This window comes from Mus caroli, chromosome 7 (genome assembly GCF_900094665.2).
Source record: "Mus caroli chromosome 7, CAROLI_EIJ_v1.1, whole genome shotgun sequence".
Lineage (NCBI taxonomy): Eukaryota > Metazoa > Chordata > Mammalia > Rodentia > Muridae > Mus > Mus caroli.
The window spans coordinates 92,871,291-92,896,990 of NC_034576.1; the positions used below are offsets into that span (position 1 = coordinate 92,871,291).

The 25,700-nt window shown below is 43.9% G+C and overlaps 1 protein-coding gene across 2 annotated transcripts in view; it reads left to right on the forward strand.

Annotated features, from left to right (window-relative positions):
* The window catches only part of Me3 (malic enzyme 3), a 180,442-nt gene that overhangs the window by 119,152 nt on the left and 35,590 nt on the right, over window positions 1–25,700 (forward strand). For both annotated transcript variants that reach the window (XM_021166866.2, XM_029479566.1), the window contains exons 5-7: window positions 4,557–4,632; window positions 14,662–14,823; window positions 24,500–24,603. In XM_021166866.2, coding sequence (XP_021022525.1) covers window positions 4,557–4,632; window positions 14,662–14,823; window positions 24,500–24,603 — 342 coding nt within the window. The remainder of the gene's footprint in view (window positions 1–4,556; window positions 4,633–14,661; window positions 14,824–24,499; window positions 24,604–25,700) is intronic.

Sequence of the window (25,700 nt, forward strand, 5' to 3'; positions counted from 1 at the left end):
CCCATTGGACTTGCAAACTTTATATGCCCCAATACAGGGGAATGCCAGGGCCAAAAGAATGGGAATGGGTGGGTAGGGAAGTGGGGGGCGCTATGTCGGACTTTTGGGATAGCATTGGAAATGTAATTGAGGAAAATATGTAATAAAAATATTAAAAATTAAAAAAAAAGAGTAAGCTAATCTGATGTTTACTCTGCCCCCTTCAAAAGTAGAACCCTATACCCCAAATCTTCAGTGTGTTTCTTTTCCCTGGCCCACCCTCCACCCTTCACACATTTATCTGCATTCTCTAACACCACCAACTATCACCCAGTTCACAGGATCCCTCCAGGGCAGCCAGGCGAATTGCCTTTGTGCCAACTCTCACCTTAGTTTATTCAACAGTCTTCTCCTTTATCACTTGAACATCGTCAACATCTGTTGATTCGAGTATTTCCTTGTTCAAAGACAGCATGTATTAGAACTAAGCAGGAGGATCTGGTGCTGAACGCCAACAAAAGTAGATGCTGACCTTGCCTTTGTGATGCTTACAATCTAATGTGGGGAAATTAGGCAAGGAGCCACACAGTAATATATGTGTGCTTGTAGGAATAAGGGACATGGAGCTCATAACAAGGGCCTTCTACCCTGGTTTGGAAATTATCAGAATAATAAGGACGAATTAGCTCAGAAGAGTGAGGAGGCACATGGGTACTGGGCAGAAGGAAAAGCCTCAACAACATGAGGAAGGAGGCCCACGGCTACTCAGAGTTTGGAAAGGAAGCCAGTGTGGCTGACAGCTAGAGAATGAAAGAAATGAGTCTGTGTTTTATCTTGTCTTCAAGTCACATTGGTGAAAGGCTAGATCGTAAATTTGGCCTTAGACAGGTTACATGTGGGTGCCTTTGACATGTGTCAGACATGCAGTTAAGACATAGGTCTAGAACCATCCCTTCAAAGACTATGATGATTTTTGTCCCCTCTGGGTATATTTGATAATGACTGGAGACATTTTGTTGTTGTTGTTGTTGTTGTTGCTGCTGCTGCTGTTGTTGCTATGGCAGAGTATGAGGTGCTACTGGCATATAATGGGAGAGAGAGATTGCCAAAAATGCTGCAAAGTTCAGGGCAACCTCACCTGCACAGCAAAGAATTCTCTAACATAAAGTGTCAATAGCACTCAAAATGAGAAATTCTTGTCTTCAGATATTTGAAATTCATAGTCCAAATGCCTTTGGCATTGATAAGGCTGCATAGTGGAAGACCGAATGTAAGATACAGGAAGTATTTGAGGAATGTTATCACAAACACGGCTGGGTGAGCAGCATAAATGCATAAATAAGAGCAGTCAGAGAAGGGGGGAAAAAAAGAAAGGAGACTCACTCACAAAAACCAACATTTGCTGGTTGGGGGTTAGTAGCATTCTGTCAAAATTCTGTCCAAGAAGCCAAAGGACCGACAGACAAACAGCTCTTAAGAGCACTTCCTGCTTGTGCAGAAGGCTAAAATTCGTTTCTCAGCATCTTCATCAGACAGCTCTCAACTGGTTGTAACTCCGGCTCAAGAGAATCCAATGCTCTCATCTGGCCTCTGGGAGCACTACACACAAATAGAAAACATACACACACGTAGATAAAACACTTATAAAATAAAAACAAATGATTCATTTTTAAAAAAAAAGCAAATCAAAGATGATGGGCTGAAAAGTGTCCATTTGCCTTCAAAGAGGTGGATATCGCTGGAGGTTTGGTAACAGGGTGTTAATGAAAGGCACGCTACTATTGTGGGTGTAGAATTAATGGAAGGCATCAAAACAGGCAGTTTCTGTAGGCAAGCTGGGGTTTTGTTTTGGTTTAGTTTTAGTACTATTTGATTTTTAGTTTAGTACTGGGGAGAGAAGAAAAAGTGATCAGAGTATGGGCCTGACATTCAGAATACTTCATGAGGGTTAGAGGGATAGCTCAGTGGGAAAAGCACCTTTCCTGCAAATGTGAGAACCTAAAAAGCTACATTTTAAAAAGCTGAGGGCAGCAATGAGCCCTGCCATCCTAGCACTTGGGAGGGAGAGACAAGGTAGCTCTGGGGTTTGCTGGGCTTCCAGGCTACTCAAACCCTATCTCAAAATATAAGGTAGAAAATTCATGATTTCAGCCTCTGACTTTCACAGGCATGTGTGACAGGCATGTATAGGAGCGTGCGCGCACGCGCACATACACACACTCCTTTAATTTTGGAAATTCAAGCATAAATGAAATAAGCAGGTTATTGTAATGGATATCTCTAGTACCCTGGAGTGTATGGATGCTGGATTGTATTTGTTTCTCTCAAAAGCAGTTTTTTTTGTCCTATGAGAGTTAACTAAGCTGAATTCACATTCTAAGCTCCGTCTTCTCAAATCAGCGAGAACCAATGTCTCCACTCCGTTCCTTCGGCTTCTTGCTCATGGCCAGTCAATGGCTGGGAATTTTTTTGCCCAGACTTGAGTCAATTCTCTCTGAAGTTTCCTCCCTTCAGAGTTCCCCCTTCACTGTCCAGATGTTCTTTCTAATACCAAAACTGTTCTCAGGCACCTCAACCTGTACGTCTGTGACTTTCTGTTGCTCCAAGCTGTTTGAAGATCGGACTGCCCTCAGGCAAAAAGCTGCAGAGCCACAGAATTCTTGCTGCTTTCAAAGGCAGATGCTCCTCCAGTTTCCAGCACCATTTGGCCAATGCCATTGCTGCAGACCCACAGATACATATTTCAAACATGATGGTAAAATAAATTGTTTATAAATGAATGACTTTATAATAGTTGTTTGGCGCAAGGGTAGCCTGTGTCACTACCAGAAGCCAGGAATCTTGTTTCATTTCTAGAATGATGAAGACTTGAGTATATAAATGTTATGCTTATCTACGCTTATCTACTAAGAGTGAAAAAGAGAAAGAAGGGATTGCTGACTCCCACATATTCTCTTACCTCTACTCCATGTCCTCTAAGTCTAAACATGAAACACGCTAAATCAGGTGATAAGATATTAAATTGAATGCACTCTATTATCTTACATTTACAACTGGACTCTCATAGTAGACTGCTGCAGAATTAGTTGATCTCACTGTAAAACCAGAGATTATGTTATTTACTGTGGGGAGGGGGTGGGGGGAACTGTTTCTAGTTGTAGTGTGGCTCAGCCCTTACTACACACCTTTAAGTCCTCTGAGTGGAATACAGACATGCCCTCTACACACCTTTACTCCCAAACAATGAAGGTTAAAGTTCATTTGTAGAAGGAAGTACCTATGTTTGAAAGTGATGTCTTGGTGGTGGACAAAGTAAGGAATCAGAGAAAGACTTAACAGACTAGGATATGCCCAACTCTCAGGAGAAGAGAGAAAAGAGGGAAGCTACTTAAGGGGATAGTGAGGAGAGAGAGAAAGGAGGTTGTGTAGAGACAGGTTGCAGAGACAGAACAAGCTACACATAGGTGAAGACAGAATGAGCCAGAGAAGGAGAAGGACCTGGAAGATTAGAACAAATTGCCTGAGTTAATTTGAGGCCAAGCAGTTCAAAAAGAAGAAGTCACAAGAAAAGCCAGATTGAATAAGCCTGGAAAGGAGTTTGCGCAAGAACAGCTGAGTTAAACCAGCCAACCAGAGTTCAGAAAGAGCTAGAGATTATTCAGTTTAAGCTTCAGAGAATAGAAACATTCTAGACCTAGATTAGATTGTATGGAGGCTAGAAGCTTCTAGGACTAGGCCTATGTAGGATAGCAGACAAGACAACAACTTACTTACAGTGAATAAACAATACTTTTACAGTAGACTGGAAGGCTAGGTTTGAATTTGGTATTATTAGACTCCTGTCCTGAAGAAAAAAAGCATCTTATGATAAGCACCCACCCCTTCTTCCCATCCCCAGCCACAACTCCCCTTTCAGGTGCCTGGTGCATACATGTCCATATTCCCCAACCCTCGTGTCCACATTGTAGTCATGGCCATGTGGTTTTTACTCTAAAGCAAGTGCCTGGAATACAGACCCACACAGTTGCTAAGGCACTCTTGGGGCTAGTGAGTCTGGGGATTCTAGTGCCAGATCTAGAGTAAAGAAGAGAAGTTTCTGGGCTGGGCAGTGGTGGCGCATGCCCTTAATCCCAGCGCTTAATGCCCTCCTCTGCCCAGGAGGCAGAGGCAGGCAGATCTCTGAGTTTGAGGCCAGCCTGGTCTACAGAGTGAGTTCCAGGACAGCCAGAGGTACACAGAGAAACCCTGTCTTGAAAAGCCGAGAGAGAGAGAGAGAGAGAGAGAGAGAGAGAGAGAGAGAGAGAGAGAGAGAGAGGATTCTGTCTCTAGAGAAGACTGTTCCAGATGGGTAAGCCCTTGACCCAGTGCATTCCTGGTCCTATGGAGAGAAACAATTGAAGGAAAGACACCAGGACCTCCCAGAGCTTTGGGGTAAAATCCATCTTCCTTGGAGCTAAGAGTAAAACTCAGCAATGCAATTGATGCGCTGGCTCATAGCCTTTGTTCTGTTTCTGCACTGACTGCCTGGTTTCTCTATGTGTACATGTTTTGTTGTTGTTGTTGTTGTTGTTTCCTAGTGGGCTGTTCATCACCATTCATGACAAGGGCCACATTGCAACAATGCTGAACTCTTGGCCAGAAGACAACATTAAGGTATGCTCCTATTTCCATTGTTATTGCCCTGGTGCTGGAGGAGTCCTTGTCATCTGTATTGGTGTTAATTCTACCTATGAAATGTGCCACTGTGGCACTGAAGGCAGGATACTTTCCCCATTACATGGGCCCTGATCACAGATTATCTGTAGCCACCACAGATGCATCATAGAAAAAAGATCTGGCCAGGCATGGTGGCACACACCTTTAATCCCAGCACTCGGGAGGCAGAGGCAGGCGGATTTCTGAGTTCGAGGCCAGCCTGGTCTATAGAGTGAGTTCCAGGACAGCCAAGGGCTACACAGAGAAACCCTGTCTCGAAAAAAAACAAAAACAAAAACAAAACAAAAAAAGAAAAAAATGATCTACACTAACTACGTATCTAGGTAAACTTCCCAATATTAGTCTAAAGAAACGTTCAGCATTCATTTGAGTGCCTACCAAATGAATGCCCTGTGCCAGTTTCCTTGGGGATGTAAGCAGAAATCCAGAATAGACCTCTTCTGGAGTAACAAACTTATCACAATGAAAACAGGACAGTAGCACAACAGACTGGCCAGGGGGAACACGATCAGAGCTAAGGGAACCACACAGAAAAAGCTGTGGGTGATCACAGAGGTAGGACTCTCATTTCAGAGAACTCTGGGTTGACCTCACAGGGAAATGACATGGGAACCAGGCCTTAGATGGATGCTTTTGAAGATGTAGTGAGGATGTTCTGCATGAAGAGAAAGGTTTCTGGTGAGCAAACTGACGCAGCTGTGTGAGTAGCACAGCAGAGTCTATGTGCCGGGTGACAAAGTGAAGCTGCCACTGCTGCCTGCCGGGTGACAAAGTGAACTGTGGCTGCTGCCTGGGCAGCACCTCTCCTCAAAAAATTAAGAGAGAAAAAGAGGAGATCATAACATGGAATGCAAACTGTATGGTGCTCCATACGGAGGACTTTGAGGAATCCAGTATCTGAGGCGATTATCTTTGGAATCATGGAAGCAACATGAGCGAAGCTGATAGCTCCTTAGTGAGGAAATTTCCCGCCCAGGAGCCAAAAGATGTTGGAGTTAAACAGAGTGCAACTCTGGGGCCCACTGCTCACCTCACCCTGGCTCCTCTGGGAGGCAATGGATCTCTACTGCTTTTTCTGTAGGGTTCCTCTCCCTGCGAGTTCACCGAACCCCCTCATTCCTCACCAAAGGGTACCAAGTAGAGCTTCTTCCTATTGGCCTCTATTGGTCTTCCACCCATACCAGGCTCTCTGTAGGGAGTGTGAGCATTTAGAACAAGAGTAAAAAAGGTTTAGTACCTTGGCTCTCGGCAGCCAGGTCTGAGCTGCAGCCAAAGTTCAGTACTGGCCACGGTGAGTGATTCATCCTCACATCTCCATCTGGGTGTGACTTTGTCCTGTGCTGATCCGCCCGGACTCCAGTTGTATGTAAGGCCTTGGCCTTGAAAGTTTTGGCCACTGTCCCAGGGAAAGATGTTTCCAGGGTGTGTCTAGGATGAAACTATAATAAAATATTGAGGGCGTTAGGGAAGCCAGCTCATTCACTGGGGAGTTAACTTTAGGCTAACCTGAGTGGGCACGAGGCTGAGGTCCGGCACACTAATCTTTTCCACATGCCTGGACAGCTTGGCCACGGAGAAACCTTGTGCACAGTAGATCCTCAGCATGTGCTTGCCGAGGTGAATAAACTCAGTCAGCAGATACTCTAAGCGTCTTCCGTGTACGAGGCACTGTGCCGGGAATAGAGGTAATACATACAGTACGTTCAGGCAAATTATGAGCAATTAGAACAACTAAAGGAAATTTCTCTTGCTCGACTGGAAGTAAAATGGTACCCTTTCCTCCAGGCTGGCACAGGGATCAAACCTCAGGTTTCTATTGGTTCCTTGTTGGGGAACAATATACACAATTATCATCAGGTCCTCCTACAAGGATTCCAAAATGAAAAAGAAAGGGGCCTCATTTCTAGATTCTTCATGTCATGGTTGAAAACCCAGAATGTAAATTCAAAATAGCACCATGGAAGTTAAGTAGCTATTGACTTCAATAAACATATTTCGAAACACATCTACATACTAACTACTAGCTACTAGAGAAGCGGTGACAGAGATTAGAGGAATAGAATTGGGATCCTATGGTCTCTCTAAAGGAAGAGTATCTCAAGTAGACCCCAGATAGACATCCAGACATCAAAGGAGGGTGTAAGATACATGAGCCGATCTAGACTGCTGAGTGCCATCCAATTCAGTTGCATTTGTCTGCCCTTCATCAAGCATCTCCTCTGAGGAAGTCCCCTGGGACAAAGATGTGCAGGACCAAATTCAAAGAACTTACACACTCAGGTTAGATAGGCTTACCTGGAAATAAGGGCAGAATGTCATGCCAAAGAGAGGAAGATTCAGTGCAAACTGCAGACAGGATACAAGCTGCCCAGCCTCCCTCCTCATGAAGCTCCAAAGGGGACAACATCCACCCTTTATTCCTGTCTCACTTTAGAGAGATTCTGGTGACCATATTCAGAAAACAGCCCTGACTTTGCAAGCAGACACATAAGGGGTTCTGATCACAAGTCTTCTCCTTGCCTGCTATATGTGCAAATAACCTTTCTGAGCTTCCCATCCCTGCTATGGATTAACCATAATAGTGTCTGTGTGCACTGAAGAGCACACAAATGAATATTGTCCTTATAGGAGGTGTCGGAAGCAGTTGTGTTGCCTGTAGCTATACAGGACCAAAGAGCAACCAAGGAAGCAGAAGTTTCTTCTGCGAATCAGAGGCCACAAATGGGTAGTCACGTGTCTTGTATCCAGATATGCTTGGTTTGGCCCTTGGTGGCTGTTAAAATTTTTGAATTTATAGGCAATATTTTAAAATCGTATTTCATTGAAAACAATAAATGTATAAGATCTTGGATTCTTGGCTTCTCTGGGAAAACTAGGCACTCTGAATATAGAGCCTGTGTCATGGTGTATAAACAAACTAACAGGAGCTGACTGGACTTTCCATAACCCACACCACACTCTACCCTACTCCACTCAACAGCCTTCCTCTGAAGATTCCCTCCCGTGATCCAAGGCACCCTTTCAAAAGTTCAGAATGTTCCAAGCTGCAATCCTTTATGTTCCTTAAAAAAGAGGGGGATAAAATCTCCCCGCTTCCACAGGGACTCTGTTTATCACCCCTTCAGAGCTCACACAGGACACTTTCAGAGGACACTGAGATCAAACCCCAGAACAGATTCCTTCTGAAAGTCCCAACCTGGGTCCTGAAGGATGTGTAGAAAGAGGGGATGTTGCTCAAAAGAGCATGCAAAAGTCAAGTGGACATTGCTAAGAGGAGCATGCAGAATACAAAGCCACCCACAGGGTGAGTGCTGTTCTCCAAACTACATCTTGTTTCTGAGCTCCTTCTCGCCCAGCAGCTGACTCAGAGAGGCAGTTCCTCAAGGCCTCAGAAGGGTTTGGATCCTAGTGTTGCTCGATGCTTGGCTAGGGAAGAGGGCTGATTTCAGAGGACCTTCTGAATCAATTTGGAAGATTAAAATAATAATAATAATTTTCAGTGGTTTCTTAGCTAGAAAGCCAGGAAACACTGAACTGCAGGAGAAGATAACTAAGAGGAACCCAGGGCTCAAACCCAGGACTTTGAAGCTTTGTGCCCTTTCTTCAAGGAGGAGGCCACCCAGAGCTGTCCAGCGTAAATAATACAAAGGAGTGAAAATCACTGTCCTAGCTCCTTCTCAGAGTGGTCATTGCCTACTACAAAGGGAAAGACTCAACTGAAAACTCTCCCTGTCAGCTTCCCAGAGTCCAAAATATCTCTCCCAGCCTAGTATCAACACTTCTGAGAGGGGCCTTTGGGTGGTGGAGCCCAAGCAGCAGCCCCTACCACTAAGCACCAGCCATACAGGTGTTAAAACGGGGCCCAAATTGCTAAGACCTTGTGCCTACTTATCATGCACAGGCCCAGAGTGTGACACACAACTTCTATGTTGCTGTCAGAGACAGGGCTTCCTGAAAAACTCTGAAAAAGAAATTAACTTGTCAATTTGACCCAAGAATATCTCTTGGGCCAGCATCTATACATAGGAGTGGAAGAAAAGAACACAAAGTCACAGTTACCTGTAGTAATGTCTAGAGAAAGACTCAGCAAATCCTAGGAGGCACGTTGGGAGCTATGATGACTTTTGGTGGAGAGGGGTTAGGTTTCTGTAGTCTTGGTGTGATCGATCAATCATTGGCTGTAGGCTGAACTTGGGAAGAGGGGTGGCTTCCTAGCAAGATGGCTCAGGTAGAGAAAATTCTCCAGATAGGTTAATAGCTAAGAGTAGGGAATCAGCTCCTTCATTCCTGCATAAGAAGCAACACTGAGCAGACATTACCAGTCCCACTTCATGCAGGATTATGCCAGTGGTTTGCACAGATTGACTCACTGCCTTCTCCTGATAGCCACAGGACTTCTTTTTATCTTTGCTTTATAGACAAGGGATCTGAGAGGCTAGGTTTCTTTGCAGGTGAGGAGTGGAACCAAGATTTGTGCCTAAAGAATGTGTGTTATATATGTTATGAGGTAGGGGAGAAGGCAATAGGGGAAAGGGATGGTGAGAGGGAAGGGTAAGAAAAAAGGAAGAAGAAAAAAAACAGTTTGAAAGTGTCTGCAGAAAGCCCACGATCATAGCTATAAATCTAAGGCAGCCCAAGAGCAATGGAGGACTCATGATCTTCCAGTCAGTCTTTGGTTAGTTAAACTAAGGGACATACCCAATAAATCAGAAAAGGTCATGGGTCTGAGGAAGACAGACAAGAAAGAACATAGCATACCATCCTTCAGACAGCCCTATTTGTCTAAGACGAGAAGGAAACCATGACTTTTCCAACATCCAAATAAAGAAATTGGAGTTCTGTCATTCCAGAAATTGTTGCTGGCTTTTCAAACCCAAAGACACTGCCCAGACTTCCCCTAAGCCCTTGGCAACCCACTGAACTAGTAAAGTGGTTCCCAGCATTAATTCGATTGCTATCGTGAATAATGAGGGGGCAGTATCTTCCCTCTGAACCTAACTATACCAGCTTTGAATCCTGGCCAGCCAAGAAGCCATTTTATGCACTGTTAGTGCTATCGTTTGCCCGACTAATTGAGCATGTTTCACATGGCTGACCTCAGAGCCAAAAGCTGTGGAATCAAAAACAACTCAACCTAAACATTGCCCCTAAAAAAGCTTACAACTGTTATGAAGGACATGGAAACATGAATATTTATAGTACAACGAAAGGAGTGATGGCTACTTTGGGCAAAGAAAAATGCTATGGGTGTTCGAAGAAAAAGAGTAGGAAGTCCAGGAGAGAAGCTTCATGGAAACAAGTGAATTTTGAATTGTTCCTTGAACCACACAAAAATGGTAGAATTCCAATCAAGGAAATTAAAGAGTTGCTGGGGAAAATACCACATATTGAGGGAGGTGCAAATCTCATACAAAACCAGAAATACCTTAGTTGGGATGCAGCATGGAGAAGACAGAAAAGACCAAAAGGCAGAGTGGATAGTAAGTGGAAACCTTAAAGGTCAAGCTGAGAAGATGTCTGGTCTTTGTTTCATTGGGGGGAGGGGCAGTTAAGAAATGGATGCATCCAAATGTGCTCTGTAAAAACAAAACAGTATGGAAAGACTTCAAGAGTGAAAATAACAGTCAGAAAATCACAGGAGTGCTTTGTGACATGGAGACTGGCTGGTCAAAGGCAATAGAAATGGTGTGAGAGTCATAGACCAGATGGCAAAAGGATGGAGCAGGCAAGATCAACAGAACCTGATAGCCAGCTGGCCATGGTTGACAAAACACAAAGAAACATCAAAAAAGTTTGGCGGTCTTGTGTTTAGGAGATATGTAGAAACAAGAGGGCAGGTGAATTGGGCTAGCAGTTCTCCCTCGGTTCGGAAACTCTGATGGGGAAGACCAGGGATGAGAAGACAAAGAGTCAAAAGCTGGGGTCAGGAGGACTGAGAAGGCTAATGACCCAAGCTAGAGAGTCTGTTAATCACAGCTCCTTCTACACTCAAATGAGGAAACAAAAAACTAAATCAATAATGTTCATGAGACAGCAGAATTATGGGGAACTCAGAGTAAGTCTCATTCTTCATTTGCAAGATACATGCTGATACAGTAAGCAGAGTGTTTTACATCTCAGTGTTTGGAACATTTGGACCCAACTTTACAGAGAAACTGTCCAGCTCCAGGCTCTATCCTTGGTGGCCTCCAGAGCCCTGGCACCAGTCCATTGCTGGCCTTGCCATGGATGGCCTTGCCAGGAAACAAAAGCCCAAAGCTCTTGTTCCATGCATAGGACCTCCAAAGAGCCATTAGTTTTACCTTGCCCCTGACAGGAAGGTAGCAAAGTAAAAATTTTCAAGGGAGAAAAGGACCTAAGAACCCATTTGTAGAGGAAGTGATGGGATTTGAAGGCAGTATTGGACATACAAATGGCAGATCCCAACAGTCGTATTCTGTGTGAGTCCTGGTACTCTGAAGGTTCTTACTAGGTGTTTGCAGAATGTAGAAAGGTAACATAGAGCATTAGATGCAACAAGTGCTAACAGTTCACAGGAGAGAAAAACCCTGTGCAGCTGAAGACAGATCCTCCAGGGGCGGGGAATGAATACAAAGGCTGAGAGAAAGATGCATTTCTCAGAGTGAGGGGACCACTATCAAGAGGATGCAATTACATAGAGAGACTTAACAATGATAACTTTCATAAAATATGTTACATAATATAAAGACTTGGGTGTCCATAGGGACAATTAGAGATCAGTGAAGGTCTTTGTCTTAGAGTTTCTGGTTTTGTGATAAAACATCATGACCAAAAGCAACCTGTGAAAGTTTATTTCATCATACGGCTTATAGCCCATGATGAAGAGAAGAAATAATAGAAACTCAAGGCAGGACCCTGAAGACAGGACCTGAAACAGAGGGCATGCTGGATCATTGCTCATTGGATGGTTCCCTGGAGGCTCGCTCAGCCTGCTTTCTTATCACACCAAGGACCACCAGCCCAGGATGGTACCACCCACAATGGGCTGAGCTCTCCTACATCAAATTACAATCAAGAGCAAGTACAGACTTGCCTACAGGCAAATTTTATGGAGACATTTTCTCAATTGAGAGTCTCTTCTTCCTAAATGACTTTAACTTTCTCCAAGCTGAAATAAAATTAGCTAACATAGTCTTTGATTTTGGAAATGACACAATAAAAATGAGTTTTGGATACAATGAACTTGACACTTGTCAGTAAGAGGGCCTAAAAGAAGGAAGAGGGGCAAAGCATCCTGAGAAGCTGTTGTACCAAGTCAACCATTTGCACAATAGAACTGAAAATCAATGATCAATGGTGAGGCACTCACTTTGGAAGAGTTGAACATGCAGTGGAATTAATTCCCTGGGACATTCCCAGTCTGGGAGACAGCACTGATGGCCTCCTGGGAGACATTCACTCCAGATAGACCATTGACAACAGATCAAAGAAATGGCCCCACCTACGTAAAGCTTGGTGAACCAGTGAGTTTATTGGGTAGTATGGTTGAGTGGCTACTTACAGGAGCATAGTCAATTCCTAGGCAGCAGCACCACGAAAAGCCTAGCCCAGTATAGTAATAACTCATGAAAACTGCATCCCTGCAGCTCCCTGCTCACCTTGCAGGAAGCTTGGCAATTCAAAGAGTCTCTTCCCCCCTGCGATTGTAACTGCTTGTGTAATCTTGGAAAGGGATCTTGTGACTCCTGTAACTTTCAGGAGCTTCCTTTAAGTTTAGAATCCCCGAGCCCTGTGTGTTCTGTTTATTCTGTGAGTCTTATTAGCCTATCCTTCTTCTGCACAGGAAGGAATGTTTTAATTCAGAGCAAAGATGTATACAACAGCTTCCCTTTAAACAGACAAAACAAAACAAGCAAGCAAGCAAACAAACAAACAAAAGGCACAGAATGGAAACCTAAATCAGTAAGCTTTGATCTGGACAGATGGTAGAAAGTTGTAGAGTTTGGGGCTCCAGAGGAAACATGAGGGCACTGGCTTTAGCTGAAATGCTGCCCAAAGGAGTGAAGAGGCAGGTACAGAGACTGGGTGCTGAGGCAGGGAGAGACTTGCCAAGAGCACAGGTTCTTTCTTCCAGTGAGACAGAGTGGCAGAGACACCTCTAAACCAGAAACCCAAAGCTTGACTAGGAGGGGTTCCACGTTTGCCAAGATGACCTTGACAAGTCTTCTGGGCTTCTCAGATAACTAACGTGGAACCATTAACCCAATAACTAAAATTCAGCTGACACAGGACAAGTGTATGTAGACCAGGAAGATTTTGAGTTTCCACTTGCTCACTTGTGTGTGGAATTATCACCTTTAGCCATTCATGTGGCTGGACCGTGAGATGAGGAGGAAGTATTGGATGTGGGTAGTAGTCACTCACCACAAAAGTTGTTGAGCAATCTGAAAAGGAAATAGCATGATTTCCATGCATCTGCTGCACTCTTCAAAGTTCACTTCCTGACATGGAAAAGTGTTTTTAGAATCTTTGCACCTTTTTCTACAGAATGGCAGGAGTGGCCCATGTGTGTTTCACTCCTGGAGAAGTAAAAAAGTGGGAAGGCATCTTTGTGTATTGGATCACAAGCTCTTCCAGGGCAAGAACAGGTCTTCAATCTCTTTATCCTGGCATTGTCTCTGAATAGACAAACTAAGCCTTTACAGCCCATTGGTACTACAGGGTCATGCAAGACATCTATAGCTCAGAGCTAGTCTTCATTCCTGGTCAAAAGCCAGATTTCAATAGATGAATGAGGTGCCTATAGGCTTAGCTCTTACAGAGACAATGGGAGCCCATGATAGTGAGATTGTTGCAGTGACATAGAAACAACTTGACTGTGACAGCAAGGGATTGCCCCTGGCCTGATACTTCTGACCCTTCACTGATTTCTCCCTCACTCCCTATCCTCCCATTCAAGGATTTACACCTCCTTGCTTCTCACACACATTTTACATGTGCCTTCGCTTTCCTGCCTGTGAAAGGTGTTTCATTCTACCTATACCCCCCACAGCTGCTTCCTGTCCAATGCCTCGTGGGTGTGTCCCTTTGTCTACAAACCCTACAAGAGTGAGTCGCCTTACAGGAAAATCTCCATCTCTCCTGCCCTGAAAGCACTGTCCTGTTGCTCTCAGGCTTCTGTCTGAAAGCTCTGTTAACAAATATGCTCCCTCTCTCACTTGGGTCTACACATATTTAATTTTATAGGTAAGCAAACAAAAGTTCCTCCCCCCAGGATATGTCTTACTAGCAAACAGGTGCTTCATAAACATTTAACTGAAGAATGAGCATCCATCATGGTCATATAGTCATATCTGTCATCACCATGAGCTATCTGTCTACTGATAAAGGCAGAATTTGTACCAGAACTGTGTCTAGTGCATAATTAGCCCTCGGTGATTCTTTGACAAAAAGGAATCTCCATACAACCAAAGAGTCTACCTGACTTCGTAAGAAATTGTGATTCTAGGAAATGTTGCAAGCTCTGTTCTTTGCAAATTGCCCTCAAAATCCTGTGGCTGTAGTTAGTGGCAATTTGACTTTCTTGTCTTTCCTTTTCTTCTTTTCTTAGATCTCCCCCTTCATGTCTCATGCCCCAAGTTTCAGTCTGAGATTGTTCAGTTTCTCAGAGAAGGAGGGAGGAGGGGAGAGAGGGAGGGAGGAGGGGAGAGAGGGACTAGATGTGATTTCTCTCCAGCTGTTTCTGCAGCCCCCAACCCAATCTTCAGAATGCAAGGAACGCTGTCTTCCTGTCATTTGGCCTCTGTGAGGATTTTTGCCCACTTGCCAGAAAGGACCAGCCACCTGCAGTTGATGAATCCTCTGGCCTTGTCCCAGACAAGCTGTTTTATACCCAACAAAGTCAGCGGGTATCCCACTGTCAGGCCTGACTGCTGAGACTTTGAAATGAGCACTTTGTCATGGAGGTGGTGCTCCTGACTGAGGGTGCCCCACTGTGTTTTTCAGGCTGTGGTGGTGACGGATGGAGAGCGCATACTGGGTTTGGGAGACCTGGGCTGCTACGGCATGGGCATCCCTGTGGGCAAGCTGGCCCTGTACACAGCATGCGGAGGGGTGAATCCACAGCAGTGCCTTCCTGTCCTGCTAGATGTCGGCACCAACAATGAGGTAAGGGGCTGCCTGAGCCAGGAACTCTTAAGCCAGATGAGGTTGGGGGATGGCACACTGGTAAAATAATTATATCCACATGGGCTGTTGATTTCACAGCATCCTCTTGGTCCCCACTCTTCCCACGCAGTTGTGAAGTACAGAACTTAACTCTCCCAGTTGCTCAATTCTCCCACCCCCTTCTACTTCTGAGTTCCCTTTCTTTTTCATCTTCCTCTCCTGTGCCCAAGATGCCCTAGACTTACTTCTTCCATTGCTTCCAGGAGAGAGAGCAGCCAGTGAACAGACGAGTCTGTGTTCTGCATTCTCAGTGCAGGTTGCTTTAGTGTGTGACCCAAAATTTAAAAAAAAAAAAAAATGATACCACAGTGAAATGTCTGAGACAAGCTGGTGAGCATCCTGCAGATCAGGTGAGAGGAACTGAACCAAGCTCTGGGGAGATCATCCTGCAGAATTCAAGGGCTTTCTCACTGAGGAAGTCACTCAAGAGTTTGTGTGCTGTGGGTACTGCCCTGGCACATTGTTTTCTGCCTATAATTCTTGGCCTTGTGGCTGACAGAAAAGAAGTGTCTTAAGAATTCTCTCTCTCTCTCTCTCTCTCTCTCTCTCTCTCTGTTTCAAAACTGTTTGTTTAATTCAAATATTTGAAATGATTTTGTTCTGCTTTTCACAAAGGAAACAAAATATATCTCCATCCAATTGCCATGTTTGGAAAATTATAATCATATTGTAATATACAAATTATACAAACAATTAGTTCCACTATGATATTTTCACATAGGTCTATAAAATACACTTCAAAGGAATTCCTTCCAAACAACATTTGCTTTGGAGTTTAAGATCAATGTAGGTGTGTCTTTTAAAAATTAAAATCATAGAATTATTAAAAGTAAAATATCAGTCATATGATCAGTGCTAATATATAGCTATATGGATATGTGTGTATATGTATATATATGCATATATTTTTTCCTTTCAGTCTTTTTTCCCGCCAAACCCTTACAAAAACAAAATATGGAGTTACCCTGCCTTCTGATTCCTTAGTCTGCTTTTTGAAATTTGATATAAGTTTCCTCTCATGTCCTTATCATTACTCCACTGTGCCGCATTAGTGGCCGCATGTTTTACCACAGTTCACGTAAGAAAGCCTGCACAGCTGTATATTTAGGTGTTTCCAGACTTCTTAGAGCTCAGCTGTGCTCTGGTGCCCATTTTCAAATCAGTCACTGTTCTCATCTCTACTGTTTCTTTAGGACAAATTCCTAGAGGCAGAAATCTTGGTGCTAATTGGAGTTAGTTGTTGTCTAGATTCACAGGATGGGTATATGTAAGGATTGGGGGAGCTGTATGAGGAGGCCAGAGGAAAACCTTTAGAGCTGTTCCTCCTCCAACACCATCTACCTTGCTGTTTGAGACAATCTCACACTGGGACCTGAGGTTCAGAGATTCACGTGGGTGGGCTGGCAGTGAGCTCCAGTGACCTGCCAGTGGGCTTCCCCAGTGTGTGCCCTGCCACACCCAGCTCTTTTTTCTGTGGTTTCTGTATCCTGGTGCTTTTGTGATTTCGTATCAAACTCTTCACTGGCTGAGCCATCTCCACAGCCCCTGTTTTTCGGTTTCCTGATTCACATTGCCAAAAAGGTTACAGCCATTTGCATTCCACAATGATTTATTTCAAGAAAACTGTTTTCCTCTTCCTTAGACACTATGGTCTGGGTTTCTAAACAAGAGTGAGCATTGTGAGAAAGCAAGGAATGCAGCTTCTTCGGATTCCACCCATAGATACTCCTCCCTGAACTGAGGGAGCCTGAAAGAGAGCTTTCTTGAAAGCCAGAAAGTCATGGGGTAGACAGTGACAGGCAAGAGAAGTGGGGAAAGACTGAATTCAGAAGCAGGGGCCCTGACTCCAGTACGACCATAAGCCAGATGAGTCCCTCTAGACCTTATCCGCTACATAATAATACTGCCATTTCTAAAATCTCTTCTTGCTCTGCCTCCTGACTGGCCTATGAGACAGACCTGGGTGGTGGCACAGTCCTACAGCAAGACAAGACCAGACATCAAATTTTGCTCAAAACCAAGTTCCCTTCCCCCGGCCAGATGTTTGAGTTTATACCAAACAACATTAAAGCTGTCCTCGTTCTCAAAGAGGGCATCATTGCCTCTGGAGATGAGTACAGCAAACCTTATTTCAGGCAAGCTACCAGTATCCCCTGCCATGTTACAAATAGGCCTTCACCCTGCCAGTGCCTTAGAAGCTGGTCCCGAGCTAGAGCAGGGACAGCCTAAGCTTAATTTGTGCTATTATATCTCAAGGGTACGGGTTGCCTCTAGTAGATGCATGGAGATCCTTTGCTGTTGAAGGTCCAGCACCCACCAATGCAAATGAAGCTCTAGGCTGACCTCAATTTGTACCAAATCCATCAGGAAGGATTTCCAAAAACAAGTGCCAAGTGTGGACCAGGACCTTACACCTGGCCCATAGCAGAGAGTGAAGGTCCTCTCACTGCCTTCAGGAACCTGAGGCTCAGGGGTTTTCATTGGTTCAAATGGATTCTAATCAGAGACGAAACCGAGGTCCTCTGTTGTAGCACACCCAGGCCCACACTCCGTTGTTTCCTACGTCAATGTCATCTCTTGACTATTATTACTAAAGTAACTTTAGAATGTTATTCAAATTCTTAAGGTAAATGGCATTTCTCCCACAGTGCTACATTTGTGGACCCTTTTCAATATTTATCTATGACACATGCACCTATAGATGTATATATTACTTAGTTATAATCATAATGCACCTGTAATTTGGTTCTTGTTTTTTTTCAATTAAGGTTATTTGTGAACACTTTCTCTTTACTTATTTAATCAAAGTTTATTGAGTGTTTAGTGGGTGTCAGGCATTCAGCTAGAGCTCAATGAGCCTGACTTGGGTGGAATAGTCTGGTTGTCGGTGTTCCAACATTGTCACATAATGGATCATTTTAATGAGTCGTGTATTACATCCACTCAAAGTGTCTGCTTTTCCCCTGAGTGTTTTGCTCCAAGCATGAGAATCCAATGCTGCCAAGTGAACCAACATTAGGGAGACATGATTTATCCCCCTTCAAATGAGTTAGCTATGTCATTTCCCATAGTACAGCTCTTGGTTAAAAGTGCATCTGTTTGTAAGACGTGAAAAATGACAACATCAGTTAAGATGCCAATGTGCGTTGGGGAAATTTCCCAAGGCCCCACCCATACATGAAGAGCTACAGGCAATTAAAGGCTGCCAAGAGTGAGAATCAGTCTTCTCTAGGAACAAGCCCTCTGGTAGGTTATCCAATTCCAAATGGTCAACCTTAACTACAAGAACATATAAGCATAACACTAAATGAACTCTGGAGAAAACATACGTACACACATACATACATGCATACATACATACATGTCTATGTGTATTTATATTCTATATACATACATACATATGAATATATATAATATACATACATATGTATATATAATATAAATACACATAGACATGTATGTATGCATATATGTATGTACATATGTATATATAATTAAATATGAAATTGAACTCATAAAGTGGAGAGCTGAGAGGGAGCTGGGTTTGGAGATGGGAGATCATGGGGTTGAAATGATGTAAATATGATAGTGGTGTATAAAATCTCAAAAACAAAATAAGTGTGATTTTTTTTTTGGCTGAGATCAATTCTCAGCTGTAGGAGAGGAACGCTTGGCCTTATCACTTCCACTGCCTAACACAGTACAGGGAAAACACTGCTGTGACATGTTCTAATGTCCAAACAACCCAACTACGGATGTGGATGCCTCTATAAAAGAAAAAAAAAACCTCCACCTCCCGAGCACCAGCAATTCAATCAGTGTCAGAACCTCCCTCTGGGCTTCCTGCTGAAGACAAACATGTGCCGTCTACACCCCTGAGCCTGAGTCACTTTTACCTGCCAACACCAAGGACGTCTGGAAAAATAAACACATGAAGCAGTAATTCCATGGTGGGGTGGGGGGCAGACACCCCAGGTTCCCCTCAGGGAAGAGGAGCCTTGTACTCGTGACTGTGTGTGGATGAGACCAAGCACAGATGGTTGGTTATATTGTCCAAGCAGAAGGGACCAGAAACAGTATCTCATGTAACTCCTCCACTCTTCATAGGAAAAGCAGCCCAGAACATAAATGGCTTCGAAAGGATTAGTTCCCAAACCCTCCTCACATGGCACTCTACTGTGAGGTTCTCTGAAGCACCCCAACAGGCTTGGCTGTCTGGTTGCCATCCTGAGCCCCGAGAGTCTTCTTCTCCCTAAAATCCTGAACCTGTATTCATCTCTGAGGGAGATGCTGTGTGGCCCTCGGGAACCTACTGTGTAGCTGAGAGCGCCAGCCTCTACAGATAGACTCGGGTGGAAATTGACAGCAGAGCCAGAAACCTTGACTTTGAAGACTTGGTGGGGATGAACAAGTCAGCTGCTGTGTTCTCAGATTTGTAATTTCTTCCATTCTCCAAACTTATTGTCTCTGTGTCTAGAAGACTCACCTTCATCCTGCGGTACTACCAGAGAGCTCACTCTGCATGAATGTCTGAGGTTGCTTCCCCTCTAGAAAGCCTTTGCAGCTGTCTCCTAACTTAATTTAACTTTCCAAGAAATCAGTAATAGACATAAGGATAGTGGAGGGGAGGGTACTGTGGCTGTGGAGTGGACCCAAGCCATGACCTTCTGGCCACATAGGTGTTTTGCATGACCTCTTCAAGTGCCTGTTGCTAGTCAAGGTAAATATTTTTTCAACCAGGAGATTTATCTTCCAATTTAAGTACAACCCTCTGTGATATGTCCAGAGAGGAGGAAAACCTATTTGTTTTCCATGACATTTTGTCTCTAAGGCAAACCTTAGGAAGGAGAGCTAGGCAAACAACCCCAGAGTGTATCCAAGCCTCCAACACCCACCCCACAAGGAGAAGTAACAGTTTGCTTTCTTTGGGTAAATTCCTTCACCTACAATTCTAATCACTGACTTATTCAATTCCAATGGGGACTTAGAACCCATCTAACAGAGAGAAAAGGTTTAGGCATCAAATACTACTTAGGTACCAGGATACCTTGCACACACTAGAGCTTGAGGATGAGTAAACTCAGGCCCTATCCTGTTCTAAAAGAATGACTTCCTCCCTTCCATTGTGACCACTGGGTTTTGTGACCTGAGACAGCTCATGTCACCTTTATAACCCCCAGAAGTCCATTGGGAGGAAGCTGAAGTTAGTGATTTCCAATACCTAAATTCTAACTCTGGCAACTTAGGCCAGTAGTGATGCGCTGGCAACTGATACCTGCTAACACATTTCACAGACTTGCTGTGTGCTGACACTGTGTGATTGATCTCTGGGGAGATGTAAATGAAGAAGGAACAGGACTTTCCTCCAGAAATCACATTATGTGACAGGAATCATTATTACCCCTTTTCAACAGAGAGAAAACAATAAAACAGAGAAAAATATATTTCTTGCTCAAAACCTCTGGCTTAAGTGACAGGATGTGAACTCAAATTCAGATTCATCCAATTCCAAAGCCCAATAACGGAGACCTGATGCACCTTGGCAGCTATTACTAAATTCTCCTGGCAAGAAACAGACAGAGGGTGAGGACAAGAAGCTGATGCTTAGTTCCCTGGTCCCCACAAGATCAGGTGATGGGGAGGAAAGGACCCTACCAGAGAATCAGTCTGAGCGAGGCTCAGTCTCAGCCACTTCCTCTTGGCTCTGTGAGTTTGGGCAGTTTATTTAAACCACTGAACTCCAACATCCTGATCTGTAAACAGGAATGAGACAGTCAGGCCCTGGAATAATCCAATGAGGACATTTCTTCTTACAAGCTCTATGCAAGCATAAGACATGTCTGTCTTTAGTACTATCTCTGTGTGTAAGTTTTCCCCCATTTTTGTAGTTAGTTTTAAAGTATTTGAAGCATGGAACATTTTATTATAAAAAAATAAAATATAAAGATGCCCTCAAAAGATTTTTAGAGTCACTATTTATTACTTTTCTTGTTCCTCTATAGATAATGAAAAGAGGTGATGTAAGGGAGGGAGGATTGCTTTTGTTTTGAAAGGGAACTTGTCCATCACGAGGGAAAGCATGGAAGCAGGGCCTTATTACACTGCATCCACCATCTGGGCTGTAATATGGCTCTGGGTCAGTAGGTTAAGTAGTATGTCAATTCTTACAGATGAGCAAAAGAACCACCAAAGCTATATGGCTCCGAGTTCCAGACTCTGAGGTGAAATACTGATTATTCCTCTTACTAACTGAAGGTCTTGGGGAAGGTGGCTTAACCTCTTTGTGTCTTGTTGCTCCATTCATTACACAGGGAATAATAAATAATGAAACCCATTTCTCAGGACCTCCTGGAAATACGTGGGTGAGAGCTTCATAAAGGGAAACTCCAGAAGAATGAAAGGAGAGAGCAGGAGTAGTCGGAAGGTCAAGACCTTCAGACTATACAATGCTGACAAGACTTCCCTAGAAAGAGGAAAGGAAAGATGGAGAGTTACGGATTCTGCCTGCAGTACAGCCCACAAGAGTCTAGTTAAAAGGCTAATTACAAGTTTCCAAGCAAAGGCGATTATCATATGGCCTCATGTAAGAGGGATTCTCTGCCCTGATCCTTCTCATCGTTAAGCAATCTGGAGAGAATATGGATGGGTGATGGTCCTTTGACTGCACTCCTGCAACAGAATCTGCTTAGAGAGCCCAGGAATGTGGCTGTGGGGAAACCTGCCTCAGCATGGGACACATCAAAGGCTTTAAGAGCTAGAATGCTTGTCGCCATTTATACCAGATGTTGTCATTCTCATATTCTCTCATGTAAACACCATAACCAGAGTGTGGCTGCACTCTCTCCCCATTGGACAGAAGAGAGGAAGACTCTGGAAGGTCATAAAAAGCTTTCTCCAAGTCACAGCAACCTGTCATGACTGAGGTAAAACCTAACTCATGTCACCCTCATCTTCATATCATGCAACAGCAGCTCAGATGGGGATGACACGATGAATTTGTCAGTGAGCCCTTGCTTGGTTGTATTAGACACAATAATGTGAAATTCCAAGAGGCTATAGCAGATGGTTGTTTTCTGTTTCCCAAACATTCCAGCCACCTTTCCCTCGATTAGCCTCGAACCTCCAGCCTTTCTTTGTGCTCGTCCTGCTTCGAAACCCAGCTAACCTGCTAGAACATGACCATCTTTTCAGGCCTGACCATTTTCTCCACAATACAATCTCAACTCACCTTTCCAGTTGCTTTTCCACAATGTGTTCCTGTGCTACACTATTTCCCAAGGCAGTGCCATCTGTCTCTGTGACAGTTCACTCATCCACACCCTCAGTAGACTGTGAGCACCTTTGAAGTATCAATCATTCTCACTAATTATCATGCTCCACGCTCCAATCAGGAGTGCCAATGATCAATAAATACATGGTGTTTTTTTTTTATTCTATGAGTTGCACATACACTGTCTTGTATAAAATCACAAAGTTTTAATTACTTTTTGTTGCTGTGATAGAAATACCATGACCAAAAGTACCTTTGTTCCAGAAGGCTAGAGATCATAATGGTAAGGACAGCATGACATGGCATGGGGCAGGGCAGGAAGCTGTCTGCACACATTTTATCTGCACACAGGAATCATAGAAAGAGAAATAGGAAAAGGAACACTGTTGTGTTTTATAGAAATAAGGAGAGAAGGAATTTGTTTGGTAGATTTGTAATCAGGAGTGGGGCAAGAGGATGCCTCTGGGGTCCATGCTGAGGCATCCCTTCCCCCTGAGGGGGCAGCCACATGACAGTATAGTATAGAACAGAGTTTATTCAGGGCATGGGGAGGGGAGCTGAGAGGGTAGTAGAGACAGAGAAAGGGAGAGAGACAGACAGAGAAGACAGAGGGAGAGGGAAAGGGAGAGGGAGAGGGAGAGGGAGCGGGAGCGGGCGAGGGAGAGGGAGCGGGCGAGGGAGAGGGAGAGGAATAGAGGCCAATCATGAGCACATGGACAGAGAGGGGAAGGTGAATGGGGAGAAGGGGACAGAGCAAGAGAGCGGGGGGGGGGGCAGGTGACGAGCAGCCCCTTTATAAGTGACTGTGAGTTCAGCATACCCGACTGTTGCCAGGTAGCTGGGAGGCAGCGCCTAGACAAAATGCTAGCAAACACAGCTATAGACTCTCAAATCCTAACTGCAACGATGTGCTTCCTCCAGCAAGGTTTCACTTCCTAAGGGTTCTGCAACCCAACCTCCAAAGTCACCACCAACTGGGGACCAAGTGTTCAAACCTGTGAGCCTATGTGGGATTCCTCATTCAAATCACCACATGCCCCTATACCAACTACCCAGTTTTCTTCAGTTGCAGCACTTCAGTTCTATACCTTGTATAGATTCCTGTACCATTAAGGCAGTTAATCTATGGGAAAGCTTTACATAGGGATATCTCATGTTACCCTTTTATAACCATACCCACATTCCCTCTTCCTTTCCCTAACTTCTGATGATTGGTCTTCATCTCTATAGTTTTGTCATTTCAAAGACACTATATGGATGAAATCAGGTGGAATGTAGTCATTCGGAGCTGACTTTCTTTCATATCATATGTCTTGAGATATGTCTAGATTTGCCAATTAACAGACATTAGTTTTTCAAGAGGTTTTGTTTTCTTTTGGATTTGTTTTTTTTTTGGTTTTGGGAGTTTTTGTTTTGTTTGGTTGGTTTTTTGGGTTTTTTGCTCTTATATGATGAAGCTTCTGTGGATATTAAAATAAATGAATTAATAAATAAATGTATTTATTATGCATGAATTAATTTGCTGACCCATAGGGATAGGGATGAAATAGGATGTTCAGTGGGAGCAGCTAGTCAGACCAATGCAAACACGAGAAAAGACCCAATGTGTATGTGGCTGCTGTGACTAAGGGCTAAGGTGAGCATCATTTTTCAATGAAATTTCTAGTTATATCATTCTGCCTTCATATCCCCAACACCTAGCAATGTGTGAGGTATGTGGCAGGTAAGATTTTACTTAAAATAAGATGAATGAATGTTTTATAATTCATTTGGGGGGCAAGATCTGTGGATGAGGCCCCATTCACCAAGGCAGATGCTACCTACAGTCAGTTTCAGAGGTTCTCAACCTTGAGCATTTCCACCTTCAAGAATACCTGTAGCAGTCTGGGGACATTTTTATGGCCACAAGTGGAGGTGTTGCTGGATCCTTGTGGGTATAGGTTGGAGATGCTGCTAAATATCCTATAATGTACAAGTCATCTCTCAGATTAAAGAATAATCCAAGCTAAAGTGTTCATAGTGACACTATTAAGAAACCCTGAAAGAAACCCAAAGTCTACAGCCAGGAATTGAAAGAGTGTCCGATGGAGGCTCAGCTACATCAAAGCGTTGTTCATTCCTAAAAATGGGATTTCACAAGAATCCACCCTCAGACAGGGACTTGGCCTCCAGACTCTTCCAGGGATTACCCCTAGGTAGAGGTAGAGAAACAGAGGCAGAGTCCTATGCTCTTCTCTCCTCCTGCCTCCAGTTCTTCCCACTATACCTGGGCCCTTGCTTTACAGGAAAAGATAATAAAGCGGGAAGCATGGAGTGGGTTTGGTAAGTGGATGCTCTCTATTCCAGGAGCTCCTTAAAGATCCTCTGTACATCGGCCTGAAACACCAGCGCGTCCGTGGGAAGGAGTATGATGACCTGCTGGATGAATTCATGCAGGCAGTGACCGATAAGTAAGTGGACCATGTTGTCCCTTTTGGAGAAAGCGCCTAAGAAGTGCCATGGCCAAGTCAACACTGGCTTTGGAAGAATTACAAAAGAGGCTGTAAATGAATGCTTTGGGTGGAGTCTAAAAATTTCAACTTGACTCAAGCATCTGAAAATCTAGAAGCCACGTGGGCTCTTCTACCGGGTAACCCTCAGGAAGACACTGATGTGGAAGTAGCTAAGTTTCTGTTGTTCCAGGAAGGAAATCCTCTTGGTTTGAGCTGCTCAGAGTAGTTTACATGAATCCAGATACTGCTCTTCTGATGAAAAGATGTTACCTTCCTGATGAAATAGCTATGGAAAGAAGGTCATCATGTTTGTCTTCACACACATCCTCACCCCTCTTAGGTCAGTTAGGGGAATGTTAATAAGTCAGTAAAGACCTGATGCCCAAGATCCAAGACTTCTAAATTTATGAAAGCCCATGTCTTCACAAGAAAGCATAGTGCTGGCAGCTCTGCCCTCCACTCCTGCTCATTCTGACAGCCATCATGGCTACCCAGACCTACTGGCATGTTACAGCAGGGAGTTCCAATAATGCTTTCCACACACTGAACAATCCAAAGCTTCTAAAATTCAGTGGACAATGACATAAAACATTTCCTTCTCCCTTGAAAAGAGATAAAATTATATTGTAGTTCAATGGGATGGGACAGATGTTACAGAAAAGAGAAAATTCATAATGGCACACAGGGTGGAAGCAGAAGTTTGAGTAAGCTAGAGTATCAGGGATCAAATGCATACCTGGAGAAGTTTAGGCTTTAAAAGACAGAGTATATCATGGGAAGAGAGGGAAGGCAGAATGGGTAGGTGAAGAGAAATGATGAAACAGATGCATCAGGCTTGGGATTTTTCTAGACAAGAAGGGAATTGAGAGTGTACTCCGGGAAATGATCAAAATGGTATCCCAAAGGTCTAGGCTGAAGAAGAAAAATATGGACATGGAGAAGCAGAAAGTAGGGAAGAGACGAGGAAAAGTAAAGGGTCAATAGACCATAAGTCCTAGAAAGGTTTGAGAATCTTTGCATTGGCTACCAGGCAGAATAAACTGGTTGAAAGGAAG